The sequence below is a fragment of the Lithobates pipiens genome, unplaced genomic scaffold (assembly GCF_037356315.1).
Source record: "Lithobates pipiens isolate NorthernLeopardFrog02 unplaced genomic scaffold, aLitPip1_a1.2 Scaffold_1, whole genome shotgun sequence".
Lineage (NCBI taxonomy): Eukaryota > Metazoa > Chordata > Amphibia > Anura > Ranidae > Lithobates > Lithobates pipiens.
In genome coordinates, this window is record NW_027507685.1 from 7130185 (window position 1) to 7151124 (window position 20940).

Below are 20940 nucleotides of genomic sequence, written 5' to 3' on the forward strand. Positions count from 1 at the left end.
GATGAGTTTACTTCCTCTTTGATTCCCTGCAAAGATAAAGCATAATGGACTATTATGCATCGCATAGTAGTCCATTATGTGTCACTTACCTGACACAGGAGCCAGTGAAGTCACCGCTGTCCCCTGTAGTCTGGAGCATCCATCTTCTCGGGGGGGGGGGGGGGGGGTCTCGCTGCTCCGTCGCTGTCATTCGAAGAAGCCGCGATGGCGTCACTCCCGCGCATGCGCACGGGAGCCGCCACTCGCGGCATATCGCCGATGACAGCGGCACGCTCAGTGCGCATGCGCCGTAGACAGCGGTGCCTGTCTTTTGGCAAATATCTCCTAAACCGTGTAGGTTTAGGAGATATTTCTTGGACCTACAGGTAAGCCTTAATCTAGGTTTACCTGTAGGTGAAAGTGGTTTGTAAGGGTTTACAACCACTTAAAGTTCCAGCATACCTGTTCCTTGGCAGTGGCTTAAAAGTGGATTTGCAACCATTAGTACAACATGACATCCCCTTAACCAGTTTTAGAATGACAAAAGCAGTGGGAGCCTGTGGGTTTCTTTCAGCACAGGCTTTCTTAAAGCACTACCAAATGTGTTATACACATGATTGAGGGCTTAAAAAGACACTGTCACCTTACCCATCCAGGGCAAAGTCATTGTCTTTGCAAAGAACACCCCCCCCCAAATCCACAGATCTTGCATACACTCCCCACCACTTCATGTGCTTTCATTGCTGTTGACAAATGCCCATTGCTTCTGGGTTTAGGAGGACATGTGACCATGCCTAGGATCCAATCACTAGGCCAAAGTGCTGCCACATGAGGAGTGATGATGTCACTTTTCCTTAAGTCCAGCATTTGCCAGTATTAGGGATTTTGGTGCTGGCTGCAGTGGAATGGGAAAGGTAAGAGTGTCTTTTTAACAGTATATTAATTTTTTTCTTATTCCCTGTAGCTTGTGACATTTTATATTGTTTTCTTGCAGGCTGTTGAGAACCTTTGCTCTTATAAGATCTCTGCAAACCTCTACAAACAGTTGCGACAGATCTGTGAGGACCACATTAAAGCACAAATTCACCAATTCAGAGAATATCCTTTTCTATGTGGACCTTTAAATCAGAATTCATTATTCCTGTTTTATAGTCTTTAAAATCATGAAATGTGATTTAAAGTGGTGGTAAAGGCCTTTGATTAATTTTACCTACAGGTAAGCCTATAATGAAGCTTGCCAGTTGGGTACTGTAAATCTGTCCCAAACGTACACAGTTTAGTGTTATTTCCTTCAGAGCCCTGTGCTGTAAATGGGGACTCCTGCACCCATGTGCAGAAGTGACGTACGTCATCGCGGCACGACCATTCAAAGGACCGGAGCCTGCGAACCCGGAGGGAGGAGCTGATGAAGATGGAAGCCCCATCAGTGGTGACAGTGTGCCGCTGGAGAGCTTCATGTTATGGTAAGTTTCACATAATGCATGCTAGCACATTCTAACATTATATGTTTGAAATGTAACTGCGCTGATCCTAAAGTGCTTATGTGATTTTTTTTTTTTTTTTTTATATTTTTTTTTTACCACTGAAACCATGTCTGCACCGTGTGTGCAAACCTTAAAACCTATAAAGTGCAATGTATCAATATGTCATTCTATAGTGCAAATTTATCAAGTGCAAAATATCAAAACCCCAGGACATAGGTATTTTACAATGATCCCCAAAGTCCACTTCCATTTAACATTTAAATTCCATGTGCATAGTGTGCACCAATTCACATCCGTGCTCTATAAAAAAGGCTCATCGGCACTTCATGTGCCACCACCACCTTCTGAAATGGGCATAACTACTCCACATTCCTGGCATTTTTCCAACTAGGTTGTTACTAGAAACTCATCATATCTCCATGCCAATCTTGGTATCTAATAAGAAGTAAACATCCATCATTGCGCAACATGCTTTTACAAAATGTGTTTTAACCAATGAGATAACCTCAAAAATGTATACAATGTGCACTCGCAATTAAAAGTGCCTTTGGACCGGCACTGAGTCTTTCCAGCAGTGTGTTTTTTGGTTTAGCTCTGCCAGGTTCAGCGTGCGTTCCAAGCCTCCATCTGGTTCACATTAGGACAGGAAGTGTTAATCGCTAACACTGACGTCACTTCCTGTTCAAACCCAGATCGAGACTTGGAATCACACGCCGATCCCGGTAAATGAAGCAGCGGAGCAAAACGCACTGCTGGAAAGAATTAGTGCCGGGCTAAAGGCACTTTAATTGTGAGTGCACATTCTATACATTTTGGATGTCATCTTATTGGTTAAAATACATTTTTTCTTATGAAATACGAAGACTGGCATGGAGATATGAGGAGTAACTAGTGGCAACCTAGTTGGAAAAATGCCAGGAAAGTGGAGTGATTATCCCAATATAAACCCAAACGCAAAGCTTTTTCTAGGCACTGGTGCCCATTTCAGAAGGTGGTGGCACATGAAGTGACGATGAGCCTTTTTATAGAGCACAGATGTGATTTGGTGCACACTATGCACATGGAATTTAAATGTTAAATGGAAGTGGACTTTAGGGATCGTTGTAAAATACCTATGTCCTGGGGTTTTGATATTTTGCACTAAAGATTGACATATTGCTACGTTGCCCTTTTTAGGTTTTAAGGTTTGCACACACGGTGCAGACACTGTTTCAGTGGTAATATCACATAAGCACTTTTGAATCAGCGCAGTTACATTTCAAACGTATATTTCTTACTAATCTATGGTATAGGACTTTTTAACTGCAGCAGATCATATTCCAATTTTATTATTTGTGATTATAATTTTTTTTGCGCTGGTGACACTTTCATTTTGTCACATTATAACATTGCTTTGCAGGGGAAAATAATAAGTGTGTGTGTGTGTGTATATCTATCTAGTGTGTGTGTATGTGTGTATGTATATGTATATGTGTATATATATATATATATATAATATATAAATTTTTATTTTTTCCACGATTTAATATGTGCACGTCTTCTAAAATGGACTTCCCATTTCTGCTGGTGTTCATAAGTTGCATTGTATTTTGCTGGTTTGTATTCCCTTAATAAAATAATTACAGATTCTTTGGATAGTGTTCTTTTCCTAAAGAAAATAGATAAATGCTGGCAGGATCATTGCAGACAAATGGTAAGTTATATTTCATCCTCATCTCTCCCCCACCCCCACACCACATTAAAAGGGGAGTATTGTATCTTACAGGGGGGGTGTTATTAATGCATCTTTAAGGCATTTCTAGGCTGGCTTCCTGCCATCAGAACTTGATGTGATTGTAGAAGCAGAAGTTTTATTTTTTTTATTTTTATTTTTTTTTAACTTAATGCATTCTCTGAACAAGGAAAACCTTCCTTGATCCAGTTTGGAGGATGAGCCAGACACGCCATTGGGAGACCCTCGCATGTTTTTTTTTTTATTATTTTTTTTTCTTTCTAAACTGTCATTGCAATACCTTTTGTCGCACTGGTCTTACAAGCACACTTTTTTGGAAAAACAAACAAACACTTTTTTTGAATAAAATAAGACAGTAAAGTTAGTCTAGTTTTTATTTTTTTATATTGTGAAAGATAATGTTATGCCGAGTAATTGATACACAACATGTCACGCTTGAAAATTGCGCCCACTCGTGGAATAGCATCAAACTTTTACCCTTAAGAATCTCCATAAGCGACATTTAAAAAAAATTCTACAGCTTGCTTGTTTAGAGTTGCAGAGGAGGGCTAGAATTATTGCTCTCACTTTAACAATAGCGACGATACCTCACGTGTGGTTTGACCACCGTTTTTCTATGCGGGCGCTGCTTGCGTATGCGTTCGCTTCTGTGTGCGTGCGCGAGCTCATCGGGGCAGGGTGCTTTAAAAAAAAAAATTTTTTTTTTCTTATTTATTTTTACTGTTTTTGAAAAAAATTGGGTCTCTTTTATTCCTATTACAAGGAATGTAAACATCCCTTGTAATAGAAAAAAAGCATGACAGGTCCTCTTAAATATGACATCTGGGGTCAAAAAGGCCTCATATTTCAACTTAAATGCAATAAAAAAAATATATTTTATATAGATAGATAGATAGATAGATAGATAGATAGATATAGATATAGAAAAATGTGCCTTTTAAGAGGTATGGGCGGAAGTGACGTTTTGACGTCGCTTTCGCCCTGCTATGGTATGGAGACGGGTGGGGGCCATCTTGGCCTCGCTCGTCTCCATACACAGCCACGGATAGGACTAGATCGCCTCCGCCACTGTCGACGGCTCCAGAGTGGCGGGATGGAGGGCCCTTCTGCCACCACCAACAACCGTGATCTCGTGGCAAATCCACTTCAGAGACCACCATTATCGTTTACCGAGCCGCTGCCTGAAGAGATGGATACCTCGGTTCTGGCAGCAGCTGCTGCCATTGCCGAAATATCCCTCTTCAAAGTCAGGCCGTATATAGTCGCGCGGCGGTCGGTAAGTGGTTAATACTTTGCATAAATAAAATAATTCCTGCAATATGTAACATTTTTAGTATTCCTCTGATGTTCTAACAATATAAGTGCTACTTATATTTAAAGGGAAACAACAATTTTGCCATAAATATCTATATATATATATATCCTTCTCTCCTTCTTCTTCTTCTTCTTCTTCTTTTTTTTTTTTTTTAAAGATCATGATAAGAGGCATCTTCCTGTTCCTGGATCGAACCTACGTCCTTCAAAACTCAATGTTGCCATCTATTTGGTAAGCGCTTTTGTTGCCACTATTAAAAAATTGCCTGTTAGGAGATGCAGTGTGTGACAGGTTGTCTGGTGAAAAAAGCAGCATCTTTTGCCATCCATTTACTCCTACAAGCATCAGATATTGCCCTCAAATCTGTTTCATACTTTACTTTGGTGACTAGGAGCAATGGAAAGTGGTGGGGACCTGATACTATTTCAATGTGGTGATACTGGATGGGTTTGGTAGATAAATGATAACTCTCACCAAGTGCAGAGAAAGGAATATGTGGCTTAAAAAAAACACTCCTGCTCTCAGTGATGCAGAAACCTCCAACAGCTCTTGAATATTAACCACTTGCTTACTGGGCACTTTAACCCCCTTCCTGCCCTGGCCAATTTTCAGCTTTCAGCGTTGTCACTCTGAATGACAATTGCGTGGTCATGCAACAAAAAGCAAATTACATTTTTATATTTATTTATTTTTCCCCACAAATGGAGCTTTCTTTTGATGGTATTTATTCACTGCTGTTTTTTTTTGTTTTGTTTTGTTTTGCAAAAAAACAAGACCGACTATTTTGGGAAGGGAAAACGTTTTGTAGCTCATAAAATTTTGCAAATGGGTAATGTTTCTCCTTCATTGATGTTAGCTGATGAGGCCGCACTGATGGGGGGCATTGATGGGACTGATGGGCGACACTGGAGGCTACAGATGGGGCGACGGCGGTTCTCCCTGTTCAGGACCGATGTCCCTTTTGACAGGAGCCGTTGATCGGCTTTTTTTTTCTCCTCGCGTTTATCAGTGTGAAGAAAAAAAGCAGATTACAGATTTTCTGTTTACATCACGGGATCAGCTGTCATTGGCTGACAGCTGATCACATGGTAAGGGGACCCCTACTCCAATCTGTGATCAGCTGACTCATTGATCAGATTGCGATACGCATGTCCTGCTGGCAGCACTGGAGGACGACTATGGGACTTCCTCCTGGCAATTAAGGCCCACGCTGTAGCAGTCTTTTGGCTATAGCGAGGGCGAGAAGTGGGTAAGGCGCTGGTTACAGCAGTACAAAGAGAATATTCACATAATGTCTGTTTTTATACTATTAATATTTAAAATTTTTATTATTCTTAAATAGTATTTATATATCTCCAACTGTTTGTGCAGCGTTTTACAACATGAGGGCAGACCGTACAGTTACAATACAACTCGGTACAGGAGGAATTGCTTCTTTAGAGCTTACAATCTAGAAGGGAGGGTCAAGAGACACAAAGGGTAATAACTGTGGGTGATGAGCTGATGGAGAAAGTAAAAGTACAGTTGTTAGGTGAAGGCAGAATAGGCTTCTCTGAAGAGAAGGGTTTTCAAGGTTTGTCTAAAAGTAAGTAGAGTAGGAGATAATCGATTGGGGTAGGGAGTTCCATAGGATAGGAGAGGCTTGGGAAAAGCCTTGGTGGCGAGCATGGGAGGAGGGAACTAGAGAGCATGAGGTATTGGAAGTAACGAAGGGAACGAGAAGGTTGGTATTTTGAGACTAGGTTAGGGGTGTAGCTGGGGGCTGAGTTGTGGATGGCTTTGTAAGAAGTTGTTAGCATTTTAAATTTAATTTGTTGAGTGAGTGGAAGTTGCTGGAGGGTTTGACGGAGAGGTAGCAGACACTGAGTGGTTACATAGGTGAGGTTGAAAAAAGACATAAGTCCAACCTATGTGTTTGATTGTTATACATTCTATATCCCTGTATGTTGTGGTCGTTCAGGTGCTTATCTAATAGTTTATTGAAACCATCGATGCTCCCCATTGAAACCCCCGCCTGTGGAAGGGAATTCCACATCCTTGCTGCTATAACCATAAAGAACCCTCTACGCAGTTTTAGGTTAAATCTAATTTCTTCTAATTTTAATGAGTGGCTACGTGTCTTATTAAATTCCCTTCTGCGGAAAGGTTTTATCCCGTACTGGTGACCCCACAATAGGTATTTGTAAATTGAAATCGCATCCTCTCTCAAGCGTCTCTTCTCCGGAGAGAATAAGTTGAGTGCTCGCAACCTTTCCTCATAACTAATATCCTCCAGTCCCTTTTTATTAGCTTTTGTTGCCCTTCTCTGGACTTTCTCCATTTCCAGGACATCCTTCCTGAGGACTGGTGCCTGGAATTGGACAGCATACTCCAGGTGAGGCCCGACCAGAGTCTTGTAAAGTGGGAGAATTATCGCTTTATCTCTTGAGTTAATCCCCTTTTTAATCCATGCCAATATTCTGTTTGCTTTGTTAGCAGTGGCTTGGTATCGCATGCCATTGCTGAGCCTGTCATCTACCAAGACCCCCAGGTCCTTTTCCATCCTAGATACTCCCAGAGGTTCTCCCCCCTAGTGAGTAGATTGCATTCATATTTTTGCCGGTTGGTAAGGTGACTGAGCCTGGCAGCTGTATTTATGATGGACTGAAGGGGAATAGCCTATCTAAAGGTAATCCAATGAGGAAGGAGTCGAGGCGAGAGATAACCAGGGCGTGAACTAGGAGCTTTGTGTGGTGTCATTGGTTAGGAAGGGGAGTATTTTGGAGATGTTGAGGCAGCAAGATTTGCAGAGTGTTTGGACGTGGGGCCGAAAGGATAGTTCATTTATACTGGTACTATCTGTGATCTGACTGACAACATTGCCCCTTTTTTAATGTGTGTGCGTGTGGTCTTTTTATTTATTTATTTTTTTTGTTTTTAATAATATTTTAAAACTTCCGTATTTCAAATTTTATTCTTAATCTTTAAAGAGAACGAGTGACAGCTGGGCTAATGCTGTAACATGCAGGTATTTAAATGTTTAGTCTTAAAACCCAGCTATGATCAAAACCTTTTTCCTTTTTTTTTTTTGTTTAGAAGCCTCAAGGGCTTTACATGCTGCTATGTGGCATCAGCTTAAACTGAGCCCAGACACAGTCGAGTGTAAAATGCAGAGACAGAAATCTAGGCTGTGCTCCCAAGTAGAATGCAAAGAAGCAAAATGACTACACTGAGATGCATGTTCTTCCATGCCCTGGCGTGGTCATTTTGAAATAGGAAAGCAGGAGGATTGGCATGGCCATCAGGCTTTTCATACAAAGGAAGCAATACAAAGACAACAGTATGTTTTTAGTGCAAAAGGTGATAACGCAGATCAGAAATTGAAATGTTGGGGTAACCGTCGCTTTAAATTATAATTATGTAACAATTCCTATGACTGTGTGTTTTTTATTTTTTTTCGCCCCTATACCTTTGATCAACTGCATTTTTTCCTGTATCGTGCACTTCCCTCTTTCTGGGCCAGTTCACGCCACATACAGGCCAGTGTGCTTTTTTTTTTTTTTTTTTTTTTTTTTTTTTCTACATCAAAAACGCATGGAAATTAGGCTATATGGTTTTCAGTGGCACAGTTCAACCCAGTGCTTCCAGTTCCAGAATAAAAAGTAGAACATGCTGCATTTTTCCTGCACTGGACTGTACTGGAATGCACCTAAACGCGCTGGAACAAAAATGTGCTTTATTTAAGGTTAAGAAAAAGGGGGGGAGAATGCACTGGACTGCGTCAAAAACGTGCATGTGGAAAAGCATCTGAAACGCACCGGACTGTGTTTCTATGGTGTGAACTGGCCCATAGACTTTAGGGGTCTCTGTCTTGTTTCATACTGTAGTCCAGGGTTCAGGTTCTATGGTTTTATATAGCACACTTTTAGATTTTGCTTCTTCTGAGGCTGACTTATCTCTCTCTTATCTCTCCTCCTTTCACAGATTTGCCTACGTGTGCTTTTTGTTTTTAGCTTTTACGATGTGCCCTATATTCCATGCTTTGAGCACCTCCATTTCGTTATGTCTTTGCCTTCTTTTTGCTACTTTTGTTAATTTTTGTAGTGTTTATACTGCCCTGCGATCATTTAACAGTTGAAGACATCTGTGAATAGTGCTAGCTAGTTTTGTAATGGGGGGGGGGGGGGGTGTTTTCTTTGCACTTATTTCACTTTGCTGTCTTCACTGTTGGTGGTGAGAGGGCTTGTGCTGTTTTTATACTTCTAAGTCCATTGCCTTTGTCATGAGAAAGGTAGGCTGTGCCCCATCAAGATGTTGGGAATTCCTCCTGCTGCAAGTCTCATTGAGTGCACCTAATGTCTGCTTCATATTGTACATATTTTTTTTATGGGTTGTACCTAGGCCAGTATCCCAACAAGCGTGTGCAGTGACCACTTCTACACTGTATGTGTGTTTGTTTTTTTTTTCGTTTTTTCATTTTTTTTTTTTTCGTTTTTTTTTTTTTTTCCCCCTTGTGCAAATTTTGACTTTCTTCTCTTTTTAGGGACATGGGCCTTGAGTTGTTTAGAACCCACATAATTAGTGATCAGAAAGTTCAGAACAAGACAATTGATGGTATTCTACTACTAATTGAAAGAGAAAGGAATGGTGAAGCCATTGATAGAAGTCTTTTGCGAAGTCTCCTAAGTATGCTGTCTGACCTGCAGGCAAGTTGTTTGAACATTTGTGACAGTGTTTAGTTATTGGCTCTTTTTTTGTTTTAAAGCTCAACTCTGAGAAAAGGCCCTCCCTTGCAGTGTGGTTGTGCCCGCAGTGCAAGGGTTAACTGCTTAGTTCTGTATGGGGGGGGGAGCAGAATTGCCTACCTGATCCTTCATTTCCCCAGCAGACCGTGGTCTATCTCTGAGTCTTCATGTCCATTGCACGGATATGGGTCCCTGCAACAGTGTTGACTTCAGGACCTTAGACTGCCAGAGCATAGGCGAAAAGAGGCTCCAAAGACCAGTCTATCCGCGGGTAGGAACCTGTGGGGGAAAAGAGGATCTGATATGTAAACCTGCTGTGCCAGGGCCTCTAGATATAAAGGACCAGTTAGCCCTTACAGTGTGAAAGAAGCAAGAGAGAATTTTTAGTTTACCTAGAGTTCAGCTTTTAACTGTAAAAAATATAAAGCTTTAATTGCACTTAATCTGCTCAAAGATACAGAAGTGTATGTTAAACTTTTTGCAAAATGCACCAATACAAATTTGCTATTATAACAGTTAGCACTGGAACTGCTTGTAGTGAGATGAAATGCTGTTTAGCAATCCTGACACTGGCAAGTTGTCAATGGTGTCCTCATCGCCTGTGTGGCATGTTCCTAAGATTTGTTTGCTTCACATAGTTGCCAGAAATATAGCACTATTGGCTTTTTTTTTTTTTTTTCTTCTCTAGATTTATCAAGAATCATTTGAACACAGATTCTTGGAAGAAACAAACCGTTTGTATGCAGCAGAAGGGCAAAGACTTATGCAAGAAAGAGAGGTAAAGGTTTCAAATATCCCCTGCCTCAAAGTGTTTTGTAGAATTTTAACTCGATAGTGTCATCCCTGGGGAGAGGGTTATAGATGCCAGGTTTTGGCAAGGGCATCAATTTTGTTACTGTGGTTAGTGGGCTAAAAATGCTTACATGCTTAAATAAAAAAAAAAGAAGCAGGCTGTCCTCGGCTGGAATTATTTTAGTTTTTTGCTTCCAATTTTTAGTAGAGAACTACTCTAACCTGTTACAGTACTTAGGTTTTTTAGTTAATTCTTAGCCTTGGGAACTTTTTTATATTGGCTATTGATTTGACATTTACAGGTTCCAGAATATCTCCATCATGTTAACAAGCGCTTAGAAGAAGAGGCAGATCGTGTCATTACATATTTAGATCAAAGCACACAGTAAGTGTTATGTCATACATTGCTGTAATATCCATATTGACAGGCAGTACTAAGCAATTTTTTTTTTTTTTTTTAATATTGTTTTATATATGTTTTGCAGTAAACCCTTTAACAATTTTGGGCCCTGAATCCACTTGTTTTCCAAAATCAGTGAAGCAACTATTTTAGCAGGTGACTCTAAAGTCTGCCAAACATGAATTGAGATTCAATCCAATTATGGGCAGGCTGATTGTCCACAGGTTAATCTACTGGATGTTTTGCATGCGATTTACTCCCAGCAGCTACGTGAGGGGATGAAAATAAATGGCTTCATTCCCCCATCAGCAGTGTCTCCTCCCCCCCAATATAATGGCTGCATTAGACTTATCTATGTGTGTTTTTTGTGATGCCAGATCCCCCCACCCTGCTCTCCGAGGCTGAGAAAAATCCTTTTTATCTGTTTGATATAGAAGGAAGTGGAGGAGAGATGGCTGCAGATACTAGATAGTTACCTGCGTGTTACCTCACTGGGTATATGTAAGGGTTTACAGCCAGTGTAAAGGATAAGTTCACCATGTAACATGTTCCCAATACTGCGGCCTGTAATGACACATCAGACTGTTTGACACTATAAGATCAAAAAACTGATCGGATTTTTCCTCGGATCAGAGTCATGGATCGGATAATTTTTTGGATCAGCAAATAATAATTGAATTTGCAAAAACCTGTGAAAATTTCACCACCATATAGTCCCCACTCTGATGGCCACGTCATCTCCCCCCACTCTGATGGCGGCTGAGTATGGAGGGATGTGACTGCAATTGTCACAGAACAGTGCTGTGGGCACTACAGATCCAACCCACAGCGCTGCTGCCATCCAATCTCTCACCTCCACTGTACAGATCAGTACACAGAGGGGAGAGAGGAACCTCCAGTTTGTTTACAAGTGATCGCTCCGTCATTTAACGGAGCGATCACATTGTAAACTGCCACCGGGTGTACAAAGATGGCCGCCGCTCCAGAGCTAGGGTGAAGCTGCGGACTTTCCTAAGGCCGAGGCAGTGGAGCGCTCCGGATCGCTTGGTGTGCCGAACTGAACAGGTTGACCCGTTTGGATCACAGATAGGTGACGATCCGTTGCACCCCTAACTATAAGTAAATGGGTTGTAACAAAACCATGTGGGCTAACTTGATGTTCTAAAACTGGTCATTGCCTGTATGTCTCTAAATCTCAGTACTTTCGTTATCACACATCACAGGACACAGAGTGAGACTATTATTCCTTACTGGGCTATAATCCATCTCTAGGTGAATGGACTCTGTTAGGCCGGTTCCCTCCGCCGCTTCCTGGAGCCGTTGGCAGGGGATCGGATCCTCTCGCACCCATAGTTTAAAGGGACTTTTTTATTTTTACTTTATTTTTTTTACGTTTTAGTGTAAATATGAGATCTGAGGTCTTTTGGACCCCAGATCTCATATTTATGCGGTCTTGTCATGCTTTTTTTTTTCTATTACAAGGGATGTTTACATGTTGGGTATCAATTTACTCAGGGCTAACTTTTTTTTCCTTTTTTATTTTTTTTGTTTGAGGGTTCCAAGTAATTTTCTAGCAAAAAAAAATAAAAAATCCTGATTTTTACTTATAAACAAGTTTAAAAAAAAAAAAAGGCCTGGTCCTTAAGTGGTTAAACAAGAACTTAACTTGTCCAGTGGATAATGCCCAGGGCTTGCAAGACCCTGTTGACAAGAAACTGGAGTCATTATTAAAGGCTTCCTTTTTTTTTTTCTTTGGCCAACTCAGCTCTTCAGCCAGCTGTCGCAGCAATTGGAGTCTGCCAGCCTGATGGGCCTAACCAGAAGGATGATCTTGGTGAAAATAGGGCAGATATTCCTCAAGCGCCATTTTTGCTGTAGATGCTTTAAAGGATTCAATACAGAAAGTCTCTTGTCTGTACACATGCGCAGACTTATGTGGCTTAAGAACTGGTCAGCCGGGCTTCCCTGTAAGAAGCTATTGGCAGGGTTCCCGTTCCACGTTTGTTTGGTAATGATCTGGACAAATGCGTCCAATTGATTTCCAGAGGAAAGGGTACTTTACTTCCTATAAAGAGAAGGACAAGGCATCCCTCGTTTAAAACCTCTGGAGCTTCCCAAGATATTTCAGCTCCAAGGAAGTTCCACTGCCAACAGAATGCTAGCTCCATGGGCAAGCTGCAGAGCCAGAAAAAACCCTAGTCCAGAACTCGTCTAAGCCCAGCACCAAACCCTCCTTTTGAGGACGATTTGCAGACCTATTGTGGGAATTTTAAAGGCATTGTCAATTTTGTATATTTCGTTTTTTCTAATTATTTTCTAAACTCCTTTTGTAATACTGTGTTCCATCCTTCTTGCCTAAGGTGGTGTCGGCCTTTCATTAGAATCGGGACATTATTTCGCCTTTTTTTTTTTTTTTTTTCTATCGCCCTCGTTTGTTCAGTGGAAGAGAAATGACTGCACTCCTTGGATGTAGTGGATGTAGTGCAAACAGTCAGTTTGTCTAGATCTGCGGAGATTTGAGGATCGGACTCCTGGTAAAACAACACAAACCAAAAAAAAAGACCTAAGAAGGGATCGGCAGCTTCCATGGCTTCCATTGGGTTAATCAGTTGGTCATTCAGGCCTACGGTCTGAAACATAAGGGTTGGTTCACACTGGGACGACTTGTCAGGTGACTCAGCTGCCTGACAAGTAGCGTCCCGTTCTGTACAATGGAACCATTCTAATCGGAGTGACACAAGTCACTCCGACTTAGAGAAAGGTTCCTGTACGACACTGGGGGCGACTTGAGGCGACTTGCATTGACTTCTATACAGAAGTCGTTTTGCAAGTCGCTGCAGCGTTTGTGTCCAGATCGCCTGAGGCAGTCGCGCTTTAAGTCGTGCTGCCTCAGTGTGAACCGGACCTAAGACTCCTTCTACCAGGGGTGTAGGAACCTCCTAGGCTTTTTGGCCATCAGGTATCTATGGCTCAGATTTGTAAGGCTGCTACTTGGTCTTCAGTGCTTACGTTCACCGAGTCCTAACATGTGAATGTTAGAGAAGCCGAGATTGACTTTCGCCTGCAGTATACTGCGGGCTGCCGTATAGGTCTGATGGCTTTTTTTTTTTTTCACGGTGTCTCCCTCCCCTTAAGGCTATTGCTCTAGGACCTCCCAGTAAGTAAGGCACAATGGCCTCACTTTGTGTTCCGTGTTGATGAAGAAAGTACTGAGATTTAGAGACATGCAGGCAGTGAGCAGGATTTTTTATTTTTTTTTGTCATACCTGTAAAATCCTTTTCTTTAAATGCATCATGGGACACAGTTCCCTCCCCTCTTTTTGAGGATTAAGTGCTTGCTATTAAACTGAATTACTTGCTGTATGGGAGGGGATCACTTCCTGTCCAAAGTCCTTCGGACAACCAGTGTCCATTCACCTAGAGATGGAGTATAACCCAGTAAGTAAGGAATAATATAGCCTCACTCTGTGTCCCATGATGTACTCAAAAGGATTTTACAGGCAAGTATGACGAAAAATCCTGTTCTTTAGGTTTTGTGCAATACTAACACATAATTCTCATGTCGTGTAGAAAACCATTAATTGCCACTGTTGAAAAGCAGCTTCTCGGAGAGCATCTAACAACTACTCTACAGAAAGGTATGATATTTACGTATAATTGTTAATCCTGTAGACCAGTGATATGCAATTAGCCGACCTCCGGCTGTTCCAAAACTACAAGTCTCATTATGCCTCTGGTTGTCATGCTTGTGGCTTTCTGAGTCTTGCTATGCATCATGGGACTTGTAGTTCTGCAATAGCTGGAGGTCCGCTAATTGCATATTCCTGCTGTAGACCAATTTTTAGTTTTTTTTTTTCTTTTTATTGCATAGAGATGCGAAGATGGCACTGACGGTTTTTTTTTATTTTTATTTTTTTTATGTTTTTGTGGGAATAATTTGAAGGATGCTACTGAAAAATGGCCTGGTCATCCTGGTGGACAAAATCTGTGAATGACTGAGATATATTTTTGTCTAATAGTTTTTCAGTTTGGGGCAGGAACAAACCTTTTATCTGTATCACAGCACCAACACATGTCTGAAACCTGTGGCTAGAAATTGTGGAGGTTCATTGGGGTCCCATAGCATCGGGACAAGAATTTTATAATTGGGTTCCTAAAGTTGGGTGATGGAGTATTTCAGAGAGAAGACAAGTATTTTTTGGCTTTGCTCCAGGGAATGTTTGTAGATCATGTTCACATTGATCTAGATATTGGGCTTTGCAACCGTTCCTTGGTTGAGAAAGTAATGCCTAAAAATGCATAATGGCGGTGTAGACCAAATTTTGCTACAATAGCATTATCCACCTGATTTCAGAGGCTCCTTTTTTTATTTTTTTGTGTGTTTTTATTTTTTATTTTTTTGTGCAACTAATGCTACCCAAATGCAGTCTTGCGCCACTGCATGTGTTCCTTCAATTTTACTTTTAATTTATAGCTACCAGCTTTTTAGTGTGTATGTTCCATTGTTTTACCTTGATTTTGAATGGTTTTAATTTTGTACTTTGTCCATAAAAAGGTTTAAATCATCTTTTGGATGAAAACCGAATACAGGACCTCTCCTTATTGTACCAGCTGTTTAGTAGAGTCCGAGGAGGTGTGCAAGTCCTTCTACAGCACTGGATTGAGTACATCAAGGTAGATATTTTTGTCTTGAAAGAATCGTATAGAATTGGATTAAGTGGAGGTCTCATCCTTTGAAGGATGTGGGATGGCCAAAAACTGGGGTTATGCTGCCACCCATGAGGGAGGTATTGACACTGACAAATTTTCAAAAACTGTGCGCCAGCCCAAGAGCCCTATACTACCAGTCTGCTATTTTTCCAAAATCTTCCAGGATAGCTACTTTAGCTTTGTTTTTGCTCTGCTTTCAATTGAAAACACCAACATGAGAGATTAACCACTTGCTTACTAGGCACTTATACCTCCTTCCTGCCCAGGCCAATTTTTAGCTTTCAGTGCTGTCACACTTTGGCAGTTGCACAGTCATGCAACACTGTCGGCAAATATTTTTTTCACACAAATTGAGCTTTCTTTTGGTGGTATTTAATCATTACTGTTTTTTTTTGTTTTGCTAAAGAAACAAAAAAACTTTTTGAAAAAAAAACCCCACAAAACTATTTTCATAAATTTTCTGCTTTTACTAATGTGTTTCATTTGCTACCGCAGTTCGGGTGCGGTTTGAAGGTAGTGCTTCTCTGTTGAGGAATGCCCTAAAGCAGTCCCACTAATATATATGTGAGATAACAGTAAGTGGTCTTGCTATGAATGACTTGTATAGCACTACAACTGCGAAATGAATCGTCTCAAGGCGCTTGGTCCATCCTGTGCTTTCCTTCTCTTTAGAAGAGGTGGGTCTTGAGTTTTTTTCTGAAGGCCTGATGGTTTTCTTCCATGCAAATGTTAGTGGGTAGAGCATTCCATAGCCGTGGTCCTTGGACTGCGAATCTTCATTCTCCCTTTGATTTGTAGCGGGTTTTGGGGATGAGGAGATGGTTTTGGTTAGTTGATTGGGTGTGTAGTGTTTTATTTTCTCGCATAGGTCTTGAGGGGCGTTTCCTTGTGTGCATTTGTGGGTGAGGCAGAGCGTCTTTAAAGTGATCCGATCCTTTACGGTTAGCCAATGTAGGGTCCTCGGGGATGGGGAGATGGATTCCCAGGGTTTTTTTTTCCTGTGACTAGTCTTGCTGCCGTGTTTTGGACGACTTCTAGGCGTGCAATCTGGTTTTTGGGTAGTCCTATGCAGAGGGAGTTTGCAAAGTCGTGTCGGGAACTGATGGTTGTTCAAACTACTACTGCTTTCTCTTTTTCTGGAATGAAGGGGATAAGTCTACGTAGCAGGCGGAGAAGATGGTGAGATCCACTGACATTTGTGCATCCATCGACACCTGAGTCAAAGATGACTCCCAAGACTTTTGGTTTTGGTGCTTGGGTCTGTCCAAGGATGGTGAGCTGTGTTCATGGGGTCTTAGTTTTTGTATTTGTGTTTGCGTTGAGGAGAAGCTCTGTTTTGGATCCATTGAGTTTGAAGGAGCTCATGGTCATCTATCAATGTGAGGCATTTTTCTAGTTCCTGGTATTGGTCTTTTTGTCCAGTGATGCTAAAGTAGAGTTGAGTTTCATCTTCGTATGAGTGGAAGCATAGGTCTTTTTTCCTGATGATTTTGAGGAGTGGGCGGATGTAGATGTTTAAGAGCACAGATGGCAGGGCTGATCCTTCAGGGACTCCATACCATGAACCTATGCTTTCTTGCCATCATGCGGTTGCAAAATGTCTGTCTGATTCTGTACATGGGAAGCACAGTCGCATTGTTTAAAGTGCCCCCAGCTCAAATTCTGCAGTGTGCATTCTGACAGTGTCCTCATCTGCAGCCTGAAATCATATCATTTGCTGTTGGAGTCTGTTCTGAGTCCCCATTTGGCCTGGCATGGCTGGGCCCTCTCTGCCCTGGTCTAGGGGTTTTACTACAGTCGTGCAAGATTTGATGATCCTAATTACCCAGTTAATGACTCTGATTGCAACGGTCACAAGCACACTCCTGCATTTATTCCTGCAGATTCTATATCGGATTTGTTGTGGCTTGACAGCTTCTAAGCCATCACTTGTTTTAACCACTTGACTTTTGAAGCCCAGTTTCTAATGGACAGGGGCATCTGAGTCCATGATTTCTAGGAAAAGCTAAGAAATCTACTTTTCAATTTTATCATCAGACGTGCCATCATAGTTCACTCGGTGTGAGTCATTTTGGAGTTTTGACCACCAAGGATTTTTCCTAGAGGCAAGTTCTGTCCCTCCTGCAGCTTGGCCTGGGCCAGGGTTTGCCTCTCAGCATTATTTAAAGGTCTGGTTTCTGCCCTTCTTCCTTCTGCCCTCTTCCTTCTTTCTTCTTTCTTCTTTCTTCTTTCTTCTTTCTTCTTTCTTCTTTCTTCTTTCTTCTTTCTTCTTTCTTCTTTCTTCTTCCTTCTTCCCTTTTTTTTTTTTTTTTTTATGACCCCTTTTTGTTGACCCTGTTGGTGGTTTAATGCTGAGTTACACACCCCTCAGTTGGACTGCTTTTTGGCGGTCCTGAAGGTTTCAGATGCCTGTGTCCCTCAATGAACGATAAAGAAAAATGGGATTTTACAATAAAAATGTACTGCGGAACAAAATTCTCACGTTTTGTGTATTTATGATCATGCTCTCAGTACTCCTTAGTAAGGCTTGCTGGTAGTAGAAGGGGATATCCTGAGCTGGCCTACAGTTTTTTTCAATTGTCCTAATCCCCCTGCAGATGGCAATCTATCCGGGAAGGTTTCAGGTGTCCCTTTGTCCATTACGGTGCATACTAGGATATTTTAGATCGGTAGAGATGTAGGTGGCAGGTTTTTTTTTTTTTTTTTAAACCAGTATTTGTCACATTAGTATACCTTATTTGCTGACATGGATTTGAGTAGATTTTTTTTCCCCCATTTCTTTTTCAGGCTTTTGGCAGTACAATTGTGATTAATCCAGAAAAGGATAAGACCATGGTACAAGAATTGCTGGACTTCAAAGACAAAGTTGACCATGTGATAGATGTCTGCTTCATGAAAAATGAGAAGTTTGTCAATGCCATGAAGGAAGCCTTTGAAACTTTCATTAACAAGCGACCAAACAAACCAGCTGAGCTTATAGGTAATGATTTTAAATATGTTTAACTACAAAAATATCTTATTTTTTTTTTTTTTTTTCCCTTGTTCTTATTGTTTTTAGAAATCTCAATAAATGTAAAAGGAGGTGAGAGCACCAGTATATTTCTTCTTAGATAGAAATGAACAGTAAATATTAATGTTCATCACACTAATAAGATGCTGTTGAGCTGGGATACAGTGACACACCTTGTGTGGCAATATGGGAAATCAGCATACGTGTGACTCACAGGTGGGTTTTTTGGCTTACAAAGACAGAAGTGTGGAGAAGGAGAAAAACGAGGTATAGAGGAAAGCAAGTCAACCCCCACCCCATGGATCACTTGAGAGTTTTAATGTTTCAGAGAAGCAAAGTTCAATTGGGAGGGCAAAATCCATGGTGACTACACATTTTTACATGGGCATCAGTTGAAACTACTGACAATTACTGTCCCAGAGTGGGACATTTGTAGGGGTTTGTTCAGAAAGGCCTCTTTGGGGTCTGTATACAGATTACACACCTTGTTTTTCTTCTCTGCACCACATTTTGGCAGTTTAAACATTTTGGCATGGTAACTCGGTCTACTTCTGCTGCTTAGATGTGTTTCCACCGAACAAAAGGCTTATGTAAGCCTAAAACGGATGCTACATGTTACACATGTAATTTTGAATGGGGGAAAAAAATATATATAATTATAAAACCAAAAAGGTTCAGTTTGCAGCACCTTTTTATGTTCTTGTACACTCAAGGGCTAGCGAAATGCATTTAAAATGCTAATATAATTTGTATTACATTACAGCAAAGTATGTGGATTCAAAACTACGAACTGGAAACAAAGAAGCTACAGATGAAGAGCTTGAAAAAATGTTGGATAAAATCATGATCATATTTAGATTCATTTATGGTAGGTTTCTGAATGTGTGATCCTGCACTTATTGTGTGCAATTTATTTTATATCCCTTCATATAGTTTATAAAAGAGACACTTGTGATATAGGTACAGATTTGCAGATTAACTGTTCAAGATTCTTTCTGTATCTGCTGTTGTCTCCCTGCTTGTCTGACAATGATTGTAGCATATATGTTTCTAAAACCTTAAAGGAGTTGTAAAAGCAGAAGGTTTTTTTTTTTTTATCTTAAAGCATTCTATGCATTAAGATAAACAAAAAAAAAAAAACCTTCTGTATGTAGCAATTACTTACCTGAGCTCCCTCTCCCTCTCCCTCTCCCTCTCCCTCTAAGCCATTTGGGGGACACCACCTTATTCACTGTGACACAGCAGCGGTGCCATTAGCTCCTGCAGCTGTCAAAGGTCAGGGAGGTAATGGGTCGGGGCTCTGTGTCTTAATGGATATACGGAGCTCTGACTCGGCTTGGGTGCCCCCATAGAAAGCTGTTGGCTGAGGGGGCACTCTATTAGAAGAGAGGAGCAGCAAAGAGGGACCCGAGAAGAGGCCTACCCGGGTTGCTCTGTGCAAAATCAAATGCACTGGGGAGATAGAGCATATATAGAGATAGATAGAGCTATATCTAATTTTTGTTTTTTTAAACCAGGCTTTACAATCACTTTAATGCCTAGTATACACTATTAAGTTTGGTGTGTGTGTTGTGTGTTTTTTTTTTTTTTTTTTTATTATTTTTTTTTTCCAATCCAACTGGGTGAATCGGCCTTCGTGCACACGGGCTGAATACCAGCCGGTTTCTATTGAACCGCCTGATATTCGGCCTGTGTGTACGACCCTTAAGCCTTGTGGTTAAAAAAAAAAAAAAAAAAAGGGTGCTGTATACAGTAAAGAGGATCTTTGAATATGTAAGAACTTCTAGTGGAATTTGGTCCTCATAAGTTCTTGTGATCTTGTTTAGCTTTTTGATTGTCAATTTGATTCAGCTGTGGATACCATCATGACACAATCTTTTGTTTACACCCCTGAACTAACCCAGGAACCTATATGGGATATTTAAATATTTACAAGGAACATTAAGGGCTCTAAACACGTCAGCAATTTTCAGCTTGACGCTCAGAAATGCTAAACAAGGAAAATCCCATTCATTTTTAGGGATCCCTATTATAAGAGTGGGGCAAGAACCACCAGAGCCTGAGAGGAAGAGGGACAAAACTTTGCACTGCTCCCCAGGTCAAGGAGAAGGTTACAGAACTACTTTGTGCAGCAGCCATGTGCTTGATTCTGGTTTTCCTGTTGATGTACCTGGTACACAGCTACATAGGTTTCTTTTGGCCACCATAAAAACACCAACAGTACAGTGTTGGGGTACAGACTGGTCTGAATATACTGTATGGTGCTAGTGTAGAAGACTGATCTGTACCCTGCTGACACTGTACTGTACATACTACACTAACCTGTTTGCAGGACTTGCTCTCCTCATTACTCGGTTCTGTTTCCAGGGACGATTGCACAGCTGCCTCACATAGAAAACACACGTGCTGATGCTGTCCAGCCCCTTGCCCTTGACAACCTGTCCAGTCTCTGTTATTGGATAGCATCCAGCCAGCGTGCTTTCTCTGTGCAGGAACAGGATGGGAGGAGTTATGACATCACCCACCCTATTCTTGTTTGGAGGCAGGAGAGGATCGTGACAGTGCTGCATACTGAAAGACAGCCGGGAGCAGGAGTGTCGGTGTGGCCAGCTGTCGGCCTGTTACCATTGTGCTGTGGACTATTCCCCAACTTCCCCCGCCCGTGATGGTGCCATAAGGCGTGTACCCCACTGCTGGAGGGGAGGAGGATGTGTCCTGCCCCAACTGACTTCACTTCCAGTATCGTGAAAATGCCTAGTATCGGTGCATCCCTAATAGTAATATATTAGTGCAT

The 20940-nt window shown here is 41.3% G+C and overlaps 1 protein-coding gene across 2 annotated transcripts in view; it reads left to right on the plus strand.

Moving 5' to 3' along the window:
• CUL4B (cullin 4B) overlaps positions 1-20940 on the plus strand; it is a 66903-nt gene that overhangs the window by 13862 nt on the left and 32101 nt on the right. For both annotated transcript variants that reach the window (XM_077477027.1, XM_077477115.1), the window contains exons 4-13: positions 974-1077; positions 3087-3156; positions 4668-4741; positions 9033-9195; positions 9923-10012; positions 10329-10411; positions 13997-14064; positions 14982-15100; positions 17924-18116; positions 18910-19014. In XM_077477027.1, coding sequence (XP_077333153.1) covers positions 974-1077; positions 3087-3156; positions 4668-4741; positions 9033-9195; positions 9923-10012; positions 10329-10411; positions 13997-14064; positions 14982-15100; positions 17924-18116; positions 18910-19014 — 1069 coding nt within the window. The remainder of the gene's footprint in view (positions 1-973; positions 1078-3086; positions 3157-4667; positions 4742-9032; positions 9196-9922; positions 10013-10328; positions 10412-13996; positions 14065-14981; positions 15101-17923; positions 18117-18909; positions 19015-20940) is intronic.